The 18,285-nt window shown below is 59.1% G+C and overlaps 8 protein-coding genes and 1 non-coding gene across 9 annotated transcripts; 3 read left to right on the forward strand and 6 right to left on the reverse strand.

Moving 5' to 3' along the window:
* Positions 1–340: 340 nt before the first annotated feature.
* On the reverse strand, positions 341–2,658 carry J3D65DRAFT_681940 (uncharacterized protein; the record flags this gene model as incomplete). Its single annotated transcript, XM_066803747.1, has 4 exons — positions 341–410; positions 480–754; positions 806–2,388; positions 2,567–2,658. 4 exons carry the CDS (start codon positions 2,656–2,658, stop codon positions 348–350), a joined length of 2,013 nt encoding a protein of 670 aa, XP_066659262.1. The 3' UTR covers positions 341–347.
* Positions 2,659–3,341: 683 nt separating this feature from the next.
* Positions 3,342–3,973, forward strand: J3D65DRAFT_2901 (uncharacterized protein). The gene has a single exon (XM_066795146.1). The coding sequence runs from the start codon at positions 3,388–3,390 to the stop codon at positions 3,919–3,921; it is 534 nt and encodes a 177-aa protein (XP_066659263.1). The 5' UTR covers positions 3,342–3,387; the 3' UTR covers positions 3,922–3,973.
* A 797-nt stretch (positions 3,974–4,770) lies between these two features.
* On the reverse strand, positions 4,771–5,275 carry J3D65DRAFT_2929 (uncharacterized protein). Its single transcript, XM_066795156.1, has one exon. It carries the CDS (start codon positions 5,078–5,080, stop codon positions 4,826–4,828), a length of 255 nt encoding a protein of 84 aa, XP_066659264.1. The 5' UTR covers positions 5,081–5,275; the 3' UTR covers positions 4,771–4,825.
* A 99-nt stretch (positions 5,276–5,374) lies between these two features.
* On the reverse strand, positions 5,375–6,054 carry J3D65DRAFT_608271 (uncharacterized protein). Its single transcript, XM_066798561.1, has one exon. It carries the CDS (start codon positions 5,828–5,830, stop codon positions 5,528–5,530), a length of 303 nt encoding a protein of 100 aa, XP_066659265.1. The 5' UTR covers positions 5,831–6,054; the 3' UTR covers positions 5,375–5,527.
* On the forward strand, positions 5,995–8,188 carry J3D65DRAFT_2912 (uncharacterized protein). Its single transcript, XM_066795147.1, has one exon. The coding sequence runs from the start codon at positions 6,142–6,144 to the stop codon at positions 8,095–8,097; it is 1,956 nt and encodes a 651-aa protein (XP_066659266.1). The 5' UTR covers positions 5,995–6,141; the 3' UTR covers positions 8,098–8,188.
* A 2,528-nt stretch (positions 8,189–10,716) lies between these two features.
* On the reverse strand, positions 10,717–11,087 carry J3D65DRAFT_598709 (uncharacterized protein; the record flags this gene model as incomplete). Its single annotated transcript, XM_066797856.1, has 2 exons — positions 10,717–10,909; positions 10,969–11,087. The coding sequence occupies 2 exons, from the start codon at positions 11,085–11,087 to the stop codon at positions 10,717–10,719; spliced, it is 312 nt and encodes a 103-aa protein (XP_066659267.1).
* Positions 11,088–13,220: 2,133 nt separating this feature from the next.
* Positions 13,221–14,319, reverse strand: J3D65DRAFT_546192 (uncharacterized protein; the record flags this gene model as incomplete). The annotated part of the gene is made up of 2 exons (XM_066796805.1): positions 13,221–13,895; positions 14,125–14,319. 2 exons carry the CDS (start codon positions 14,317–14,319, stop codon positions 13,221–13,223), a joined length of 870 nt encoding a protein of 289 aa, XP_066659268.1.
* Positions 14,320–15,114: 795 nt separating this feature from the next.
* Positions 15,115–16,210, forward strand: J3D65DRAFT_598711 (uncharacterized protein; the record flags this gene model as incomplete). Its single annotated transcript, XM_066797857.1, has 2 exons — positions 15,115–15,435; positions 15,488–16,210. The coding sequence occupies 2 exons, from the start codon at positions 15,115–15,117 to the stop codon at positions 16,208–16,210; spliced, it is 1,044 nt and encodes a 347-aa protein (XP_066659269.1).
* A 1,111-nt stretch (positions 16,211–17,321) lies between these two features.
* On the reverse strand, positions 17,322–17,459 carry J3D65DRAFT_t16. Its single transcript has one exon. It is a non-coding gene; the product is annotated as a tRNA-Phe (tRNA).
* Positions 17,460–18,285: the final 826 nt, after the last annotated feature.

Below are 18,285 nucleotides of genomic sequence, written 5' to 3' on the forward strand. Positions count from 1 at the left end.
GTTCTATATTGGCATTTGGGGATTTGGGTTTGTCGAAGCTCTGGGAGCGAGGCGGCGGTTTATGAAAACACAGGGACGCGGGCGGCGGACGATGGCTTAGAGGGCGGCAGTGCTGCTTGGCATGCACGACACTGCGGTGGTGCTAGCACTGGAAACGCGGGGCGGGAATGCAGCCTTCATTGCATGTTCCTTGCTACCTGAGGTGATATCCAGACCAAACGCCAGCCTCCCGTTCCCCGTCCAACCGCCTACCGTACTGTAGCGTACCTACACTGTACATCCATCCGCATGTGCCTACACTATCCACACCGCACTATTCACACTGTACCGGGTATCTCTCCCCCAACCTACTTCTTCCTGCTCGCGTGCACCGTCTCGATTATCTTATCCACAACGCTCGGATCCGAAAGCTGCCAAGCATCGTCGTCAGCTGCCGTCTTCACTCGCCCGTCGGAGGGCTGATTAATAGCATCACTCACCGTCGACGTATCGCCAAGCTGATCCTCCTCCCCGGCCAAGATCTTGCGCAGAATCCGCCTCATGATCTTGCCAGACCGCGTCTTGGGCAGGTCTGACACCACAAACACCGCCTTGGGAGCCGCAAATGGCCCAATAGACTTTCGGACCTGCAGAATCAGATCCTTCTTGGTCTGCTCCGTCACCTCGTTGCCGTTCTTGAGCGACACAAAGGCGTTGACGGCCTGCCCCGTCAGCTCGTCATTGATGCCCACAACCGCCGCCTCCGCGACAATGGCTGTGCAAAGTTGTCAGCTCGGTGTACTCTCCCAAAACGGTCAAAACTTACGGTGCTCTATCAACGCGGCCTCAATCTCTGCCGTCGACAGCCGGTGTCCCGACACGTTGACGACGTCATCGACACGACCCCGAATCCAGTAGTATCCCTCGTGGTCACGCCCGGCTCCGTCGCCCGTAAAGTAGTAGCCCTTGTAGACCTTGAGGTATGTCTCCAGGTAGCGCTTGTGCGCTCCCCACACCGTGCGCGCCATGCTGGGCCACGCCTGCTTGAACGCCAGCACGCCCTCGACGTCGTTGCCGTGAATCTCCTCGCCCGACACGGGGTCGATGATGGCCGGCTCAATGCCAAAGAATGGGAGCGACGCACTTCCGGGCTTGGTGGGCGTCACGCCGCCAAGGGGAGTGATGACGTGGGAGCCAGTCTCCGTCTGCCAATAAGTGTCGACAATGTGCGCCTCCTCCTTGCCGACGATTTCGAAGTACCACTTCCACACCTCGGCCGCAATGGGCTCGCCGACGGAGCCGAGCACGCGCAGGTGCTTCATCTGGTGCTTCACGTGGTGGTCTCCGGCGCGCTTCAGCAACCGCAGCGCAGTCGGGGCAACGTAGAATTGCGTCACGGCATGCTTCTCCACCACGTCCCAGTAGCGCGAAAAGTCGGGGTACGCCGGGGTACCTTCAAAGACGACCGTCGCGACACCGAGCAGCAGCGGCGCGTAAACGACGTACGTGTGTCCAGTAATCCAGCCAACGTCACCACCGCAGAAAAATCTGTCGCTGTCATGAATGTCAAACACGTACTTGCCCGTGGCCGCCGCGCCAAGCAAGTATCCGCCAGTCGTGTGCATGACGCCCTTGGGCTTGCCCGTCGAGCCGGAGGTGTAGAGCAAGAACAGGGGGTCCTCGGAGCTCATGGACTCGGGCGCAATGTAGGCGGGGTATTTTTCAACCTCGTCGTGCCACCAGTAGTCACGGCCGGGGGTCCACGGCACGTCGGAGCCGGTGCGCTTGTACACCAGGCAGTGTGAGACGTTGGGGCACTGCTTGAGGGCCTCGTCGACAATCTTCTTGGTGCCAATGACCTTGCCGCCGCGCTTGCCCTCGTCCGTGGTGATGATGACCTTGCTGTTCGCGTCGACGATGCGATCCCGCAGCGAGTCGGACGAGAAGCCGGCGAAAATGACCGAGTGGACGGCGCCGATGCGCGAGCAGGCCAGGAAAGATATGACGGCCTCGGGGATCATGGGCAGGTACAGGGCCACCGTGTCGCCTTTGCGCACGCCCATGGACTTGAGGACGTATGCCAGCTTGCTCACCTCGCGCAGCAGCTCGCCGTAGGAGATGGTGCGGCCCTCATTGTACTCGTCGGCCTCGTAGATGATGGCGGGCTTGTCCGGGTTCTTGATGGCGTGGCGGTCGACGCAGTTGAACGAGGCGTTGAGGCGGCCCTCGAGGAACCAGGCATTGTCGCCGTGCTCGAGGCTGCCCGAGTGGACCGTCTGGAAATCGCGCTCCCAGGTGAGCAGCTCGCGTGCTAGCCGGCCCCAAAACTGGTTGGGCTGCTCGATCGACTCCTTGTACAACTGCTTGTAGTGGTCGAGGCCGTCGAGATGGGGTTTGCTGGGGTGCTTTCTGCGGCAGGCCGTCAGCTTGCTCTTGCTGCAGGGCGTGGTTGGCGGTGCCGGCGACTTGGGCCAGGGCGCGCGGGGTTCCGTTTGGCGGCGCGGGTGTGACGACCTGACGCGCAGAACCCCCCGCCATGGGCGACCTGCACCGGGCTGTAAAAATCAACAACGAGAGCAACACTCACGCGAAAAGAGCCTCGGGCACGTGGAAGGTGTCGACGGCGTGTGCTTCGGCGACGACGGGGCCGGTGGGAGGCTTTACGTTTCCGTCGGACATGGCGGCGGCTGTGGAGAAGGACGAAGAAGGCGAGGAGAAGGAGAGAGTCGGTGCGGGAGCTTGGTTAAAGGAGGGAGGATGGTCGGACGGATATATAGGTACAGGTCGCGCCGAGAGGTGGAGTCGGGGACAAGTTGAAGAGGAGAAAGATTGGATGGCCGCAGTTCGGATGGACGTCAGACGCGAGCGAGGTTTGAGAGAAGTAGAAGCCAGTGATGCGAAGCGGCGCAGCGTGCGTGGGCTGGCGGGAACGGACGAGGATTTAAATAATCAGCAACAATGGGCTGAGGGGAGATGGTGCAAAGGGTCCGGGGAGCGTCATGGCTAATGTATAAGGAATGATGGTCGAATTGGTGTATGCCAATGGATGTCAGCCTCAAATGCGGGGGAAGACGCCGCAGCTGGTGCCATTGGCCGTGTCATGGATGGGAACTCCTTCTCCCTTCCCTTCCGCCGACGCCAGGCCCGACGCACACAATCAATTGATTCCTGGCGCCCGACGTGAAGTTCTACACACAGTCCGATAACCGTATCCATAGGGCGCGCCGCTTTCGCTCTCCGGCCGCGCGCTGGTGGTGGGGCCCGCGTGCAGTCGACGGCTTATTCGCCCGTCGCCCAGTGGCTGCAGCTGTCCGCATCCTCCGTCTGCCCACTCGGCCGCGAGCTTCGTCCGATCGAGTCGTCTGAAGTCTGCCCACGTCGTCTGCTGCTGGTGTTTCGACTGCATCGATGCCGTTCTTTTGTTGGCGACGGGCCCAGAGACTGTTGGGAATCGTCATCCACCAGCCGACGGGGCGGGCCCTGAATTGCACCGCCGCTCATCGCTCCCCCTCCAGTACAGGTAATCGATCGTCCCTCACGCCCCCCCCTCGCCTCGCTTGCCTCGGACCTCTTTGTTCCCCCCCTCCTCTTCACCACCACCGACTCGCGACTTCACCACCCTCGAGTCAACACTCCCAGTCCAGACCCTGCAGCGCCGTGCCTCGTCCACCGCTGCGGCCCATCCCGACGCCCCAAACCACCAATCACCACCTCCACCACGCTCACCGCGTGCGCTCGTTGCGTGGGAAATTCCGCATCCAGTTGCCCGAACCAGATTGCCCATGGTCCCATTGGCCCGCCGCCTCTCGCAATGCAAATCCCCCTCTGGCCAAATATTGGTCCCTGTCGTGTGTCGACGCCGCTCGAGTGCCAATCAAGAGCGCGACGGCAAAATCTTTAAATCGACGGCAGACAGACGTCCTGGGGGTGCACGCACTGTAGAGCGCCAGCAGTCTAGAGCGCCATGGAGCAGGTGGAGAATTCCCCGAGTGCAACAACACCACGCCATCCCATCCATCCACAACCACCATTCAAACGCGCGATGCTCACTCGCAATCTGCACTCATCCACCTCCGCACTCCTGACATGACTAGGACCACGCGTCCAATCAGGCAAGTACATTCACCACTATTGCCTGCTGTGCCGCAAACCACACACACATATAATAAAGAAAGTGGAGCCAAAAAGCAGACGAGGCAAACTGTGGAGATGCAGCGCGCTGCGGCGTGGGGGTGGAGACACCTCTGGCCAGACGAATAACGATTGACACTTTTTTTTTTCTTTCTCTGTGTCCCGCTTACCATGTCGTGGTCGTTCAACTGCCGGCCGGCATTTGCCCCATCCCCAGAGCAGGCATAGCGTCAGGGGCAAGGCAAGGTATGTTGTAGTTACATTGTACTGTACCCAGGGCAGTGAGAGAAGTGGCGCAACGGCGGTCAGCAGCAAGTAGGTCACATACCTTTATTGGGCTCAATTGTCGGGGAATTTTTCTTCTTCGTCGGCGCGCGTGCGCTCTGACACGCCATGCCATGCCATCTACATGTGCACTCGACATGTACTGTACCTATCCACTTACGGTGCCTGGCCAGCTCGTGCATCTGCATATGCACCTAAGGTACAGGCATGCACATGTACCTACCTACCTACCTACTAGCATCCCCCGAGTACACACGCACCAAACACGCTCATGTCTCGGTGATATGTACGGTACGGTACCTGGTACCTATATGCAATAGCATCTCGCACACCACTCACGTCCATCTACCCATCCCTCCATCTACCTGCCTACCTACCCCAGCCAATCACAACCCCCGCAATCCAACCAACCAGCCGACTACCGCACCAATCACCTAGCACGCCGGACGGACGGAGCACGGGCGGCGGGCAGCGGGCGGCGGGACCAGGCCGACCACCGCTGACCACTACCGCACCTATAGGGACCGAGCCGACGGGCGGGCGGGCGAGTCAGCTGTCTGTCTGTCACGACGTCAGTCCGACAGTCTGTCGCCGGGGAGGCAGGACTTGCGCCGGACTGGAAGATGTGAAGAGCAAAGACCACCCAGGCCAGTGTGGGAAGAAGGCAGAGAGGAAAGTGTAACATCTATCATGCGTACGCTGACATGCATGCCGTAGGTAGGTATGCAAACACACACACACACGTACGCATGCTCGTAGTCGACTCGACTCGACTCGACTCGATGCGACGGACGACGGAGTCGGAGACAGCCCACCGGATCGAAAAGACAATGGCACAATAGCACAATGAGCACTACCTTGCTTCATCAGCAAGTCAACCGACCGCGCGCTGGCTCGACTATGTCCCTATTTTATTTCGTCTCATCTCTTTCCCTGCCTACCATCAGCCAAGAAAGCAAGAAAGCAAGACAGAGCCACCCGAGCCGAGACGAAACAACACAGAAAGGTCGTCCCGCCCACTCAGCCAACCACTCAGCCAGACAGTCAGTCAGTCAGTCAGTCAATCAGACAAGCCATGCGTACGTGCGAGCGAGCGAGCGACAGCGCACGCACGCATGTCTGGCTAGGCTACCTACCGTACGTCGTCGACGTGATGGACGTCTCGTCTCGTCTCGACCCGTTTTCTCTGCAAAAGACCGACAGGCAGACAGTAGAAGACAGGCAGGCACACAATGGACAATGCGCTTTGTCCCTCGTCAGCCCTCCAACGCTTCTGCCACCGCCGCCGCCAGCACCAATGTTTTCCTTCGACAAGACAGACAGACCGCGCGACAGCTAGACCACCATAGAGCGCCAGACAGTCCGACAGACAGACAGACACAGCATCCGCGAAGCAACAAAGAAAGAAAGGAAAGGAGCAACGCGCGCCGCGCATACAACAATGGAGTTTAAAAGCGAATTTCCCCCCAGCAAGACGCTTCTTCTTCTATTCTTGTGCAAGACGGAAAAACTGACTCGACTCGACTTGACTTGACTTGATACGGCTGGCCGCAGAAGACCATCTGTCATTGTCGCCTCGAGAAAGAGAGAAAAGGAGGAACGAAAGAAAGAAGTTAACGACGAACCGGACTGGACTGGACTGGACTGGACTGGATTCAGACACGCAGAAAATCAGACGGACACGACCTACCGTCACCCTACCAACCTACCTACATCACCACACAACCATCCATCCAGCATCCAACCATGCACGCCTTCTCCACACACACCAACACCAACACGAGCGGTAGCGGCGCACCACCCCAACTCGTCCGATCAACAGGCATCGCACGCCGACCGCGTCGACCAGCACCAGCACCAGCACCAGCACCAGCAACACCGTCACAGCCGCCCGCCGGTGCAGCGCGCCGCCGCGACTACCGCTCAGAGCAGGATCTCCTCCGCGGCAACGATGACGGCGGTGCAAGTGGCAGCACGACGCAAAAGCCCACGCGCGCATGGCGGACATGGCCAACCCAACCACCAACCTTGATCCCAGCACCAGCACCAGGGCCAGCACCGACACCACCAGCCAGCCTCGCCATCGGCGTCGGCGTCGGCGCCGTCGGACAGCAAACGCCGCAAATCCGGCACCAACTGCAGAGCCGGCGGTCGTTTGCAGCGCGCGTCGAAGCGTCGACCGGCCCGGCGACAGCGCCACGAGCAGACGGCGGGAGAGGTGGCGGGAGAGATCTGGGGCCAGACGGCGAGGATGAGGTGGCGCTGCTGACGGGCGGACGCATCCCGCGCAGCTTCTCGACGAGTGCGCAGACGCGGGTTGCGGCTGTGCATCGGCGGCGAGGCGTTGAGGTGAGTAAGGGGGCGGCGGGGCGGGGCGCGATGGGTGGTTTGCCTGTCATAGCGGAGACGACGACGGTGGCGCATGGTGCGAGTGCTGGTAGGTCAAGAGCAGCGTCGGCGGCCGTGGTAGCGGTGCCAGCAACAGTTGAAGGAGGAGGAGGAGGAGAGACCCCGCCTCGCCTCCCTTTCCTCGCCTTCTCCGGGACTGGACACCTCCCGCTGCAGGACGGCGATGCGGCCGCGAGGGCGGCGAGGAAGAACGCCTTGCTGGCCGAGCTGTACGCGCTGGAGACGCAATCGGCAGTAGCAGCAGGAGGAGGGCAAGAGACAGATACAGATGCGCATGGCGTCGGCACGCCGCACGAGCGCGAGCGCCAAATCATTGCCGAGTTGATGGACCTGGTGCACGAGTATGCCGTGGTCGAGGAAAACAGGTATCTGCCCGGCGAGCAGAGGCATGACAGGGAGAGGGGGCAAGGAGGTGCAGTGGTAGAGCTGCCCGCCTACGACGCCCGCTCCTACACATTCCCGCAGCCGGCGTATAGTCGACGGCCCGTGTGGCCAGGGCCACAAACGCATCCGCAGCAGCAACCACAAGCACCGTCGCCAGAGCTGTACGCATCGGAGCCGTGGGCAGTGAAGCCGCGGCGTCCCGGCGTCCCCGTAATTGGACTGGGCAACGTGCTGCATGGACGACGACGGCAGGATGAGGTGTATGGGGAAGAGGGACAGTCGAGCCGTTCGTTCCCGGCAAATCGTTCAGAGTTCCAGGTCGAGACGCTGTTCCGCGAGTCGATGCTCGAGGCGCGGCAGCGGCAAGAAGAAGAGGAGGCGATGATGGCAGAGCAGAGGGTGGGAGGGCTGCACGAAGCAGCAGCCGGCTCTCCGTCTCCATCCCCCTCCTATCCGTCTTCGACAGGCCTGTCGGACAACACCGCAGCCGCCGTCGGCAGCGGCAACGCTGAGTTCGCCGTCGAGCAAACGCTCCCCTCCATCTACATGATCCGCCCCACCGGCCGCGAGCCCCCCGAACCCACCATCGACCCGCGCTACAACGCCAACCTGGACGAGACGCGGCTCACACCGCCAGGCGCCCCCAAGGCCAAGATGCGTAGGCGGCTGGCCGGGCTGCGCGGACAAGGTCTTGACGACGCGCCCGAGGTGGTGACGGCGGAGATGCTGGGGGTGCCTGAGATTGCTGCTGCTGCAGAGCAGAAGGCGGAAGTGGAGGGCGCGCAGTGCAGGTCGTTGGAGCCGGGTGAGCTGCCATTGCCGACGATGCGGAGGCAGGGGTCTGGCAGACAGGTACGTTCATTTTTCTTTTTTTTTTCCCTGTTGCTGCTGCTACTGGTGGCCGGTTGACTGACGAGGAGATGCAGGGCCTTGGTGCGCGCAACAGTCTGAAGAAGAGCTGGCGGAGCTTCTGGAGCCTGCGGTGAGAGCCGTGTGGCAGTCTTCCTCCGCGGGGCCGTGGAGCGAGTAGTAGAGGTCTTTTACCAAGCGTTGGAGGAGTTTTGCAGCGTTTGTGCTTTTGGAGTGCTGGAATGAGATGCGACGATTTGCAGCGCTTGGATTCGTGTTTCCTGCGTCAATGTCAGCGTCATGAATGGTTAGCACTGAATGGGTTTGAGATGCTGTTCTTTGATGGGGCGGCTCTAAGGCTGGTGGTGCCAATGACATTGCTTGACCTGCGCGTCGAGGTGCTGAGAGGTGGCGACTTGGAGTCTGAGAGTGAGAATTCCAGCCAGTCATCCGGTGCGGTGCCTACAGCAAACAGTCACGACGGCAGGCTGCAGCGCGACTGCCTACCTACCAGCCACCAGCCTCGCCCATCGCCATCAACCCAATCCTGGCTAGCGCCAGCGCGCGCACAGGCCCCAGCGACGACTATAAAACCCTCTCGCCGCCGCGCTCCCCTCCATCCCTCTTCTCTCCACGCTCTCTTGCCTCTTGGCTTAGATCATGTGTAGTATCTGTTCTGATTAGTTTGACCACTAATCCGAGCCCACCGGGCTCGTTCTTGGTTGACGAGTTTTTGCACCGCGACGGGGTGCGCCTCTGGGCTTGCCCATGCGCCGGCCCCGTCACTGTGTCGCCCTTGTAGCACTACCAGGGGCTGACGCGACCTTCCTTCCGTCATCGAGCGGTTCGCCTGGCGCGGGCTCTTGAGGATGGTGTTGACCTTGTTCTTGGATGAGATGGTTGGGCTGTCTGTACTGTGCTTCGATCACTTCGAGTCTGATCGAGCGTCGTCCGAAAGCGCGGCGTCGAGCGTGTCAAGCGTCGTGCTGGCTCTGGATACATGCCTCACCTCAGGCTTCGCACTCTGTCCTCTCAACACACGCCCGCTAGAAGCTGGCCACGAGCTCTTCTCTCAGGTCTGCCTGCCGTCCAGCACCTCAGCGACCCGTGGTGCACAGAGCTCTCCTCTCCCGCTGTCAGCCGAAATTGGGGTGCGTTCGAGAACACGAACCCGCCCGTACCTTGCCGTATGTAGAAGAGACAGCCAATCGCATCGCGTCGCATCGCATCGCATCGCCTCAACCTGGCAGCAGATCGCTCTCCGCTGCCCCGCCGTCCGGTCTGCTCGCGATGAACCCGCATGTCCACCGCGTCGAAAGCCAGCCTCGCGTAGCCGTTGGCAGTTGGCGACGAGCGAGCGGCGAGCAGGGGAGGGGGAAAGCTGGGGCGGAGCGAGCCAGCAGTCTGCGTGCATTTTTGGGAGAGAAACGCCATGACGGCGTGCGCGCATTATTGTTGCAGTGGCGGCAGTAATAATGCAGCTTGGCTGGCAGAGCGAGCGTCGAGGTAGTAATACGCGTACATACGAGTACGGTGGCTGGCAGTCAGGCATCTAGGCAAGCAGGCCGGTCAAGCGGCTACGGTAGGTAAACACATAACAGACGCACGAGAAACGAAAATGAGGCAGGCAGGCAAGCAACGAGGTCAGCTGGCATGATCGAGGCATTAAATAAATTCTTATCAACAGAGTCTAGCGAGCAAGCTAGCTGGCTAGCCAGGCCCGGCAGCAGAAGCGTATGTACAGTACAACGCGAGGCGAGGCGAGCGAGACTCGCCCCCAAGATGTCAAAGAGGCTGTCGGCACAACACCATCCCTGCCCAGTGCGTGCCTTATCGGCGGGCATGGTGGCGCTGCCGCAGCGACGGCGCCTGCGCGGCTCATTATCATTCGTCGCACTCGAGACCACCTCAGGTCCCCAGACACAAAACATGCTTTTTGGCTCTCTGCGCAACCTCCAGGTACGTGCGCTCGAATGCTGTTTGCGGTTGGCTCCAGCAGAAATACGCATGTCGCGCATATGCTTTCGCCGCGGCGGCGTCGGTTGGCTGTTTTTCGCGGCGCGCAACTGGTCCCTGGCGAAATATGGTTGGTGATTTGGGCGCGTTGGCGAATGGCAGCGGGGCGGCGCCGCGGCTGTTCAAGACAAGGTGTGGCGGGCGCCCGCGCAGTGGAAATTGCGATGGTCTGTTGATGGTGTTTCGGAAAGAGGTTGGGCTGGTCGTGCAGCATTAGGTCCAAGAACGGGAGGTCAAGTGGTAGGGGCTCCATGGATCCGCGGGGATCCGCAGCAGCGAGTAGTAAGTGTCGTCGTCGTTGTCGTTGTCGTTGTCGTGATTTATACATTAGTCAATTACAGGCGCGGTCGACAGAAGCGGGAAGGAGTGAAGAAAAGGTCGCCTGTCTGTCGCCGTCGGTCTGCACGTCTGCCGCTTCCCGTGCGTGGGTGGGTGCGGGGAATACAGTGATTGGCGCCGGGCCGCATGCCGCCCCCGCAACTCGCTCGCTCTCGCTCCGGTCGGTACTTGAGGATCGTCATGGTCGCAAAAAGAGCGAAGGAATTTCTGGGCACATCATGCGCAGTCGCGGTGGTGCGCTGGTGCTCGTGTCGGAGAATGCAAGCTGGACAGCCCGGGTCGCGTCGGTTCCTTGATCCATTGGTGCAGTGGGAGGCCGTGGAATCATCTCTTTCCCTTGACAACGGCCTTTTTGGGCGCCGCCGGCATTGGAACGTACTTGTAGCCCGTGGGACCGTCGAGGTCAAAGTCGATCGAGCGGCGGCCGTCTTCTTTGTCGTAGAATTCCTCCTTGCTGAGGACGCGTCGCCGCTTGCGGAGCAGCATGACGAAAACTATGGCGGCGCCGAGGAAGATGCTACAGCCAACGTGTTAGAGAGCCGACTTCGAAATGCAAGGGCGGCGGTATTTACATACCACACGAAAATGGTAATGGGGACTCCGGTCTTGAGCGCGGTGCTCACAGGCTTTTCGCACGTGTTGCCCTGGTCATTGTCCTTGCACGGGTCCCGGGAGGCCAAATTGACGGCTGGCATGGTGAAGAGGGAGCGAGCGTCCTGGTGGTAACGAGTGGTCGCGAAGGAAAAGGTTGTGGTGAGAGATATCGAGAGTCAAAGTGGCCTTGGGGGGGAGAGGGCGGATAAAGTGCCAGACGAAACACGAGCGAGGGGAAGTAGTTGGTTATAAAGGTCATTAAAGTCTTGCGGCCAAAGCGATGGGGAGATTAGGGAGCAGGTAGGGATGGAGTCGGTGGCAGCCAATGACGGAATCCATCCGTCTCAGCAGCAGCCAAGGAAGAAGCTCGGGAGCGCGGGACAAACGGCCAGGGCAACTAGCACTCGACTCCCAAACATTCCACACACAATCAGCATTCCCCAGCCGCGTCGCACCTCGCATCACCCTCGTCCATGGCGGGCGAGCCCGCCAACGAATCTCTGCAGCTTCTGCATGCCAAGCCATCACGCCGGAGCTTGACGCCGTCAAGCAAGCAAGCCCAAAGCCGCAGTTCTCTCATGGCCGTTGCTGCAAGGCCGTCAACTCAACTCGGACGGCTCGACAGACTTTGCCCACCCCGTCTCTTCGTCGTCCGATCGTCTCTGAGACGATGAGGCACCAATCCACCCGCCGCGCCCAAAGACACGCAGCACCGGACGTCGTCATCCACCTCATCTGCTCTTCCGTCCTGAGCTGTAAGACTCTCACACGAACCTCTGACATCTCTGATGCGCGCGTCCAACCTTCTTGCCAAGCTGGCTCTTCGCCTTTTTCAACGCCCGCATTCATCCGGTCTGGCAAAAGTTTTGGACAATGCAAATCTTGAGAACGACGTCGTCTTGCTCGTGTCTCGCTCGCCACGGGTACCAACCGGCAAGATTCCATCTCCGACCTGACTGACTGACCGACGGCCACGTCTTGTCGTGTTTGAACGACCGAGCAAGATGGCATGTAGCTTTTCCGCCATGCTTGCTGCAGCTCACCTCCTGACCCCGATTAAGCTTTGCCTTTTTTGGGACCTCTTCAGCCACCATCATCCTGTCAAGCTCCAAAACAGGCTCGGATATACGCACGGCCGCGATCCTGCCCGCCCCAGGCCTCCAAGGAGCTTTCCACGTGTTGCGCTAGGTCGCCTCCTCATGGCCGTCTGACCAAAGGACCCGGAATGACAGTCGTGACACTGACGGCAGTCATCATTCAAACTCGACGACGCGGAATTGTTTGGAGCGTGTTGCAACGTCCACTTGCAACGTACGCCGTCTTTCACCTGAACACTGCAACATCCTTCTGCGAGACTCTACCGCGCTGCATGCAGCCCGCCCGCGCTCAGTGCAATGTGCTTGTGCCGTACTGGACAGTACATGTTTGGTGCCTCGAAAGCTGCCTCTCACCGCCAAAGGATTCGTCGAAACACGACTGCAGGTTAAGCTCGAATGCGCGCATTGCGGAATACTGTGCTGCAAACAGATCCTTATGCATAGATTGATCATTATGCTTGAATGGACTTGTTTGCCAGGCCGCTCACCAGCCCCGTCATGTCGAAGCAGGCAAGTAGTCAATCTCGATTGACAGTCCTCGATTCCCATCTCTGTCTTGACTTTCGATCTTGCGCGGTACTACATCCTCGCGGCCTCCTCTACACCCATCATCATCATCGCATGGTCTGTCGTCCAGACAGGTAGGTAGTACAAGCCATCACGTTATCATCAAACATCGGGATCCATCCCCCGGACCTCGTGTTGCAAACCTCCATTTCAGCTAGTCGCTTTTCTACCAGTCTTCCAGCTCATTTGCCATTGTCGCTTTACCCGCCGTCTTCCATGAGGCCAATCTCCGAGTGCAGCCAGTGTCTATTCGGCAATCTTGCCGCCTTTGACGACTCGCGCCGTCTCCGCCGCTGCGGCTGCGTTAGTTGTGTTACTTTTGCGGGTGGAAAAGAGAGCACATTTGTTGCGAGCAAGTCTCGCTTCTATATTGCAAAACCAGTGTCTTGCTGCAACTACCTTCAAGCAAACAGGCTGCGGCATGATTTCACGACCAGTCTTCGGCCCAAAAGGATTTTCAAAGCGCTCGTTGTCTAACCTCAGCATCTCAACGCTGCAATTCCGCTGCGATGGAAGAAAACCAGAACGGCGCGCGTCTCTTCCACTCCAAACCCATTCCAGCCAGCCCGTCTACTCATAAACCACGCGGTTGACCAACGTCCCAATACCTTCAATCTCCACCCTCATGTCGTCGCCATGCTTCAAGACAACCTTCGGGTCCCGCATAATGCCCACGCCGGGCCCGGTACCCGTCATGATGACGGTGCCCCTCTCGAGCGTCGTGCCCTGGCTCAAAAAGCTAATCTGCTTGGCGATACCAAAGATCATCTCGCGGGTATTCGAGTCCTGAACGGAGCTGCCGTTGTGCAGGGCACGAATGCGCAGGGAACCAGCATCTGGCGCGGCGAGAGCGCGCGGAGCAACGAGGACGGGGCCAATGGGCGCGCTGCCGTCGAAGCCCTTGCTGAAGCTCCACTGGCTCGTCGCGAACTGCTGGGTGCGGGCGCTGACGTCGTTGCCGGCCGTGTAGGCCAGGACGTGGTCGAGGGCCTTGTCCTCGGGGATGTCGCGGCCCTCCTTGCCGATGACGACCGTCAGCTCGGCCTCGTAGTCCGAGGTGCCGTCTTGCGCCAGCTTGGGGACGGGGATGGCGGCCGGGTGCGGCCCGTTGATTGCGGTGCGTGGTTTGATGAAGAGGATGGGCACCGTGGGGATGGCCATTTTGGCTTCGCGGGCGTGGTCGCGGTAGTTGAGGCCCATGCAGCGGATTAGGGGGATGTCGGTGGGTTGGAGGGGAGGGAGGAGCTGCGGGGTGGGTTAGTTGTGCAGGTCGGTGGTGAGTGGACGGAGTGGAGTCGCAAAAATGGTAAGAGAGAGACGACGAGGAGACCCAAACTGAATCCGAGCAAGTATCACACGAAGAAAAGCACAGCTCTTCCTCGTGGTCGTCGTCATCATCTTCTTCTTCGCCCTCCAAACCAAACAGAGAAGAAAAGAAAAACACTCCGTCACACAAATCAAACATCAAACTCACCGTCTGCACCGTTAACTCCCTCTCCGTCACAACACCATCATACAACCCGCCCGTCACCTCCTTCACCCTAACCTCCTCTTTCCCTTCGTACGCCGCCAGCCCGACGTCCGGGTACCGCGCCGCGTCGACCTGGCCGTAGTGCGGCAGGCCGTCCTCCTTGGCGACGAAGCGAATCAGGTGCGTCCAATTGCCCATTTTGGAACTGGCGGTGCTCTGCAGTTGAGCTCTTTTGCTAGACGGGAAATGCTGCGGGGAGGTGGACGTCAACGGGCGCCTCTGGTGCGCGAATCGCGGGGAGAGATGGTGTCGAGGTGCTGGTGCGCGGGGACGCAGCGGAGTAGTGGTAGAGGTGGCGGAGGATTTGGGTGTATGGAAAAGCAGCGGAAGCACGCGCTTGCTGGCGTAATTGGACAGGTTGCGGTGGTAGGAGCGAGATGTGGAGGGGTGGAGAGCGGCGGCGCGAGTGTACATGTAGTCGGGAACGGCGGGGGCTAAAAGATTCATCACCCATTGATCGGAATAAGGCGCGGATATAGTGAGGGGAGGTGGACGTGGGGTACGGTAGGGTTCGTGGTGGAGAGCGGGGTCTAGAAATTGGGCCGTGTCGTTGGCAGGGCGGGTAGGATGAGCCACAACGGGTCTACCTACTAGCCACAGTGGCTGGCGCTGGGTGCATTTCCGGCGCGTCCCGACGCGTCTCCCGTCATGCCTGAGGTGGGCAAAATGGTCACCCATGACTCCCGAGCACTTGGCCAGAATGTCTATCTGGACGCGTTTCCCACGCGCGCATTACCAACTCGCAACATCTGCACCCCTCTCATCATGACATTGAATCCATTCTTGAGCAAAACCCCACTCTGAATGTCAGCCTCAGGTAGCTCGGGCGGTCCAAGCACCGCGGCCGCGTCGAACAAAGGAAAGAAGCGGAAGCATGACGACGACGACGACAACAGGCCCAAGCCTTTTGATGTCCTGCTCCAAGGACGCGACATGGACACGGTAAAGAACATGAAGGTGTCGGAGTTCTTTGCGCCAATGCTCAACTTGAAGGTGTCGGAATTCTTCCAGCAATTGAGACAGAGCGTGCCCTCGGCTGCACCCACTTCTTCTACTGCCCCAACTGCTCCCCCTACCACTGCGCCCATTGCACAGACCCCTGCTCCCGCTGTGCAAGACACGGCGCAAGTGCCTGGTATCGAACACGCTTACGGCACGGGATACGACGACGATGAACTCGATATTTACGATTCCGACGATTCCGACGATTCCGAGGGCGAGCCCAAGTACTACGCCAACGCCCCCGTCACCGAGGTGAGCGAACCACGCATCTACATATCTTGCAGTCGTCTCTAACAAGAAGCAGGGCAAAGTCGAGCCGCCCGAGAACTTCAGCCCGCAGTGTCGCTGCACGCAAGGTAAGGGAAAGGGCAAGGGCAAGGGAGGCGGCGGTCCTTGCGCCAACTGCGCGTGCAGCAAATGGGGCAAACGCTGCTCGCCGCAGACGTGCGGCTGCAGTGGCGGCGTTTGCCAGAACCCCTTCAACATTCTGAACCTCGAGGAGATCTTTGGGTCTGCGGATCCGGTCCTGTCGCCTTGCTTCATCTCGTGGATTCTCAAGCGCGGGTACGCCAAGGCGAGGGTGCGGCTGGAGCACATCACGCTCGAGTGGCTGTTCGAAAAGATTGGCCAGAGTGGGGAGGCCGAGTGCAACGACGCTTGGGAGGCTTGGTTTAAGGAGTGGGCCGCGGTGGTGGACAACGCCAACCCGGATGAGAAGACGCAGGCCATGCGCGCCCTGCTCCGCCTCGCCTTCGACGAAGACGCCACCCACGCGGGCGAACCCAACGGCCACTTCTTCTCCTTCTGCCGGCCCATCAGGAGCAACAACGCCGCCATCGGCCGGTGGGTGCAGGCAGACTGCACGTGGCACTGTCGCGGCTGCGGCGAGTGCATGGATTGGAGGGAATGGCACTGCCGCAAGTGCAACAAGTGCGCCTATGGCGTCAGTCTGCCCTGCGACGGCTGCCAGGGCGTCTGTTCGTCTTACCACTACATGATGAAGATGGAGGGGGGGGACCGCGGGTAGGTACTCTTGTGGCTCGATGTGAGCTTCCCGTCAGTCCAATCGCCGACGCAGCTCCCACGATCGAACTGGCTTGACAGTATACGATGCTGTTCTCTCGACGAATTCTTGGATGTCGAATGATCGGGGACAGCCTCGCGGCTTTTGGACCCAATTTGTATAAGTTCAGCAAGCCACGATCCTTGGCTAGCCCCTCTATATTGTAGGCCGGAAGGTTGATAATAGCGCCAGCAACTCAAGTAGCCTGATGAATGACAAACGCTCTCGTACCCTCTCGTACTCATAACGTTAGGTACTTGCCAGCTCAGTCCCTTCCTGAAGAATCACCACTGAAGCAAAGGTAGGTTAAGTCGTAAACATATACGACGGCAAGCATATACATACAACCTTTACGCTCCCTTACCCCATCGTCCCCCTGGACCCGCCGCTGGTCGAAAATTGCGCTGCTCGAAGAGAACAACGGCTTCTCCAATCATTCGCCCAACAACAGAGTCATAGTCCTCCTCGTGTCCGATGCATTTTGGAAAGACTGGCACTGCACCTTCTTCTTCTTCTCAGCCTCCCCCCCTCCTCCTGCTTACACCGCATTGCGCGATAGGATAATCAGTGCTTCCCTGGGTTTCTCTCCCGTCGTGGGGCTGCGTGCACTCGAAAATAATATCGAGCGATGAGTTGGTAGGGCTTGAGAACGGTTGAGCGTGACTCGCTTGGCTTTTGGCGAGGGGAGTCTTGCCAGATGTTGGAGGGGAGGGGAGGTTGAGAGGGGTCTGCTCGTAGAGAAGGGGGGCAAAACTAGGATGTGGGGGTTTTTTTGACTGTTCCCCTTTTTTTTTGCTGCCAATGGGATGGAGCTCGAGACGAGCGGTTATGTTGCTTGAAATCTTCTTTGAGCCTCAGAGGAGAAAAGGAAGATGCCAGTCGCTTCTCCTTGAAGTAGAGGACTAGACCTATTCTGCCGTGGGCGTCACAACAACTTTCCAAAGCGCAATGACGCTCAAGGCGAAGGAAGAGAAGGACGAAGAGACAAGCCCACCAGCGCAAAATGTTATCTCTGACTATAAGAATTGAGGCAACCGAGGGTCCAGTGAGCATGGAGCAAAAAGACAAAAGGAAATGCAGCTTCTGTGGATCGAACACAGTACCTCCAGATACCGCACAGGGCTGATGCTACCATTTGATGTTGGTCATTTGGTAGATCGTGAAACCGAAGTGAGACTTCAGTCTGGCGCTCTCCCAAGTGAGCTAAAGCTGCAATTGATGACAAAGCAAGAGGAATTTTGTAAATATAATGTGCGTTACAATTGTCACCTACCTCTATCCATATGTGCAACAAATGGGTTTTGCTTGTTTCCATACCACAATTGACTTGGTTAGAGACAATTGCAACAGTGTCTCGACAAGGTCTCTCGCGAAGGATGGTGGTAGACAAAGGGGTGTCTTGATGAAGTAAGTGATTTTCAGACGATTTCTGTGGCACAGCGGCAGCAAAACAGATGACCACAAAATTGGAGAGACGCAAGAAGCAGAATGAATGATAAGAATGTGCTCGCGTGACCACCAATGCCTCATGACCAAGACATCGGCTAAGCAATTGCTGATAGCAAGGCTGGGGCGATGGGTTTGAAGGATTCAAGAGGTGATGGTTGTGGCGTCCAAGGGGTACAGGGGCTGCGGGGAAGCGTGCGACAGCCGACGGGACGCGTCCAGCGGCGCGCGTCTACCTTGCGATCGACCTTTGTCCACCAACTTTCTTCACCACAACTGTCTCTCCTCTGACCGCTCCGCCATCAAATCAGGCGCCCATGCGGAAATGTTGTACGCAAACCGAAAATTCATCCCAGCTGCATGCCGAGCTGAAGCTAGCCGCTTGGCCATGATACAACGCCCGCACATCGACTCGGTCCGTGTCACTTATCAACCACAGGCCGGACTTAGCATCGCAGATTGGATTTGGCCGAGCGCAGACTCTCCCCATGCCCAGGACATGCTCCCACTCGCCTCTCTGCAGCTTGGGGTCTCGTCTCGTTCCCGTCTCGGGCGCTTGTCCGGTCACACGGCGGGCTTCCAGCTTCGGGCAA

The sequence above is a fragment of the Phyllosticta citribraziliensis genome (genome assembly GCF_038025025.1).
Source record: "Phyllosticta citribraziliensis strain CPC 17464 chromosome Unknown J3D65scaffold_1, whole genome shotgun sequence".
NCBI lineage: Eukaryota > Fungi > Ascomycota > Dothideomycetes > Botryosphaeriales > Phyllostictaceae > Phyllosticta > Phyllosticta citribraziliensis.

What these genes read in the sequence shown, in the direction of transcription:
- J3D65DRAFT_2901 (XM_066795146.1), top strand. Translation starts at nt 3,388, where the DNA reads ATGCCGTTCTTTTGTTGGCGACGGGCCCAGAGACTGTTGGGAATCGTC.
- J3D65DRAFT_2929 (XM_066795156.1), bottom strand. Translation starts at nt 5,080, where the DNA reads ATGTTACACTTTCCTCTCTGCCTTCTTCCCACACTGGCCTGGGTGGTC.
- J3D65DRAFT_608271 (XM_066798561.1), bottom strand. Translation starts at nt 5,830, where the DNA reads ATGCGCGGCGCGCGTTGCTCCTTTCCTTTCTTTCTTTGTTGCTTCGCG.
- J3D65DRAFT_2912 (XM_066795147.1), top strand. Translation starts at nt 6,142, where the DNA reads ATGCACGCCTTCTCCACACACACCAACACCAACACGAGCGGTAGCGGC.